Source organism: Gloeophyllum trabeum (assembly GCF_000344685.1).
Source record: "Gloeophyllum trabeum ATCC 11539 unplaced genomic scaffold GLOTRscaffold_00014, whole genome shotgun sequence".
NCBI lineage: Eukaryota > Fungi > Basidiomycota > Agaricomycetes > Gloeophyllales > Gloeophyllaceae > Gloeophyllum > Gloeophyllum trabeum.
Genome location: NW_006920423.1, coordinates 496,127 through 499,365, shown reverse-complemented (window position 1 = coordinate 499,365; position 3,239 = coordinate 496,127). Strand labels below are relative to the sequence as shown.

The 3,239-nt window shown below is 47.2% G+C and overlaps 2 protein-coding genes across 2 annotated transcripts; both read left to right on the top strand.

The window, feature by feature from the left end:
• Nucleotides 1-516: 516 nt before the first annotated feature.
• Nucleotides 517-1,476, top strand: GLOTRDRAFT_132650 (uncharacterized protein; the record flags this gene model as incomplete). Its single annotated transcript, XM_007871537.1, has 2 exons — nucleotides 517-1,100; nucleotides 1,173-1,476. 2 exons carry the CDS (start codon nucleotides 517-519, stop codon nucleotides 1,474-1,476), a joined length of 888 nt encoding a protein of 295 aa, XP_007869728.1.
• Nucleotides 1,477-1,553: 77 nt separating this feature from the next.
• On the top strand, nucleotides 1,554-1,850 carry GLOTRDRAFT_48022 (uncharacterized protein; the record flags this gene model as incomplete). Its single annotated transcript, XM_007871379.1, has 1 exon — nucleotides 1,554-1,850. A coding segment is annotated over one exon (297 nt), but the record flags the coding sequence as incomplete, so codon positions are not given.
• Between the last annotated feature and the right edge of the window lie 1,389 nt (nucleotides 1,851-3,239).

Genomic DNA, 3,239 nt, shown 5'->3' with positions numbered 1-3,239 from the left:
CTATTGGACAGTACCTTTCTCTGAGTACGAACTTCCCATGGACGCTATCTTCTTCCCACACGTTATCTCCCTTGACTCACCTTCTACCAATGGGCGCCCTTGTATTTCTCATTTCTCTGAGTTACATTCTCACAGGACAGCTTACGCGTCCTTTCTTATTGTTCTCTTCTTTGGGTATTAACCCCTATACCAGTTACTATATATACTGTAGGAAAACCCATGTATTCCTTAGTTCAACCTCCTGTTGAATACAGCGATTACCTGGACTCTTGACTTGACCGTTGGCATTGGCCCGGCCAGACCTACCTTTCAGTACGCTTACTGAGGTAGTGACGACATAACTGTTGGCACGTGGCCCAGTTATCTCAAGACGACTAGTTAGGACATCGCTTCCTAACATTAGGTTGAACTCTTCTACGACACTTGCCGACTTCTTCAAGCCTAGGCAACCCCTCCTCTACTCCTGATCATCCTTGTTGGACTCCCTAGTGGAATCCCGTCCCTTGAACCAGAACCATGACGAACCCGATCGATCCCACTGCCCAAACGGCTGGAGCAGGCATTGCTGCACCAGTCATGCAAGCACGACCAACTGAAATCAAGATCCGTCTCCCAGATGACTTCAATGGAGACAGGAAGAAGACCCGAACGTTTTACCTTGCCACTCAACTATACATGATGGCAAACAAGCACATCTATGACACCGACGAGAAGAAGATCATGTTCTTCATCTCCTTCTTGAAAGAAGGAACTGCTGGCCCATGGGCTGAGGCAGAGATGACGAAGGCATTCACCAACGACCAAGGATTTGGCACATGGGAAGCCTTCACAACACGATTCCTGAACGCCTTCACTGAGGCAGACACCGCTGGAGATGCGAGAGCAAAGTTGCGCGTGCTGCGCCAGACGGCCACAGCAGACGAATACATTGCGGAATTCCGCATGTTGACCGCACGATGCGGAATCACTGAAGACGTATCCTTGATCGAGTACTTCCAAGAGGGACTCCAGAACAAGCTAGTCGAGAAGGTCTATGGCATGGAACACGTGCCTAAGACGATCGATGAATGGTATGAAGCCACATCCCGGTTCGACAACCAGTATTGACGGGCGAGAGCGGTCATTAACCGATACAAGGGAGTTGGACAGACCAGAAACCTTGTCACTCCAAGGTACACTCCTCCCACGAAGGACCCCAATGCTATGGATGTCGATCGCCTATCGACCAGCGAAAGGGAAAAGTACATGAAGGAAGGACGATGCTTCACTTGCGGGCAGACTGGCCACAGAGCTGCGGATCACAAGCAGGACAAAGGAAGACAGCCAGACAGAAGGCCTGTCCGTACCGCAGAAGTCAAAGAAGACTCAGACAAAGAAGTGTCTAATATCGCCAAGATCAAAGCCATGATGGCGGAACTTGAAGAGAATGACAAGATCAAGCTTCTCGAAGATATGGCGGAGAAGGATTTTGCCTAAGACGACCTGCATCAGCGTCAGGCTCGTCTCGTTCCTACCTTTCTACTGTAACTATAGCAAAGACTGTTGACCAGTCGATGAAGATCAATATTTTGCTATCACGTGGAAAGGGAAGCGCTGAAACGACTGCAGAAGCCCTTATTGATTCAGGGGCTGGAGGAATTTTCATCGACCAGAAGTTTGTGTTGATGAACAAACTGAAGACGGTCCCTATACCAAGACCAATCAAGGTCTTCAATGTTGATGGCACCAAGAACAGGCAAGGTCTCATTACCAAGGCCGCATTCCTACAGATGAAAATTGGAGATCGAGTCCGCTCTGTCCGATTTTTGGTCACCGACCTGGGAAAAGAAGACGTTATTTTGGGACTACCTTGGTTACAGAAGAACAACCCAGAGATCAACTGGGTTACTGGACGGATTGACTTTGGAAAGAGAAAATCCATCATAAACGTAACCATTGAAGAAATCCCTGACGAAGAATTCTCCATCAAACGTCAATACTGCAAAGGACCACTGCTGGCACACGTCGATGACCCCATCTTCCAAAGTACACCAAAATGGAAGATCAAATTGGATGACGTCTACGCCTTAATAGCACGAACTAAGGCAGAAGAAGACGACCTCCTCATACGGTTTATCACTGGACAAACGGACACTGGCAAGAAGGTTAACCCAGCAATGCGGATGGCTCAAGAAGCCGAGAAGGAAGCCAATAGCAAAGCAGAATTACCTGAACGGTACAAGGAATTTGCGGACGTCTTTGACAAGAAAAGCTCGGAACGATTCCCTGAACGACGGCCTTATGATCATGCAATAGACCTCAAAGAAGGATTCGTTCCAAAGAATCAGAAGCTCTACCCTATGTCACCATTGGAGCAAGAAAAACTTGACGAATTCTTGAAGGAAAACTTGTCAAAAGGCTATATCCGACCATCCAAATCCCCTATGGCATCACCGTTCTTCTTCGTAGGCAAGAAGGATGGGGATGTACGGCCTTGCCAAGATTACCGGTATCTCAACGAATGGACAGTCAAGAATGCCTATCCAATTCCCCTGATTAGTGAAATCCTGGACAAGCTACAAGGGGCAAAGGTTTTCACCAAATTGGATGTCCGCAAAGGCTACAATAATGTCCGTATCAAGGAAGGTGACGAATGGAAAGCAGCGTTCAAAACCAATCGAGGATTGTTTGAACCGACTGTCATGTTCTTTGGCCTATGCAATTCACCGGCAACATTCCAGTCAATGATGAACGAACTATTCAAAGACATGATTGACGAAGGATGGCTCATCATATACATGGATGACTTCCTTATCTTCTCCAAGACGGCTGAAGAAGATACAGAAAGAACAAAACGAGTCTTGGCACGATTAAGGGAAAACGACCTATTCCTCAAATTGGAAAAATGCCTATTTTGTCAACCAGAAGTGGAATACCTTGGACTGATCGTCAAGGAAAACCACTTGGGCATGGATCCAGTCAAATTGAAAGGAATAGCAAGCTGGCCTGTCCCTAGGAAATTGAAGGACGTCCGGTCATTCTTAGGATTCTGCAACTTCTACCGACGGTTTATTCCACACTTTGCCAACATCTCTCGACCATTGAACGAACTCACCAAGAAGGATCATCCTTGGGACTGGACAGCTGAATGTCAAACGGCATTTGAAACCTTGAAGCAGAAGTTCCTGGAAGAACCAGTGCTGATGATGCCGGACAAATCCAAACCATTCATTCTGGAAACCGATGCATCCAAGTTTGCG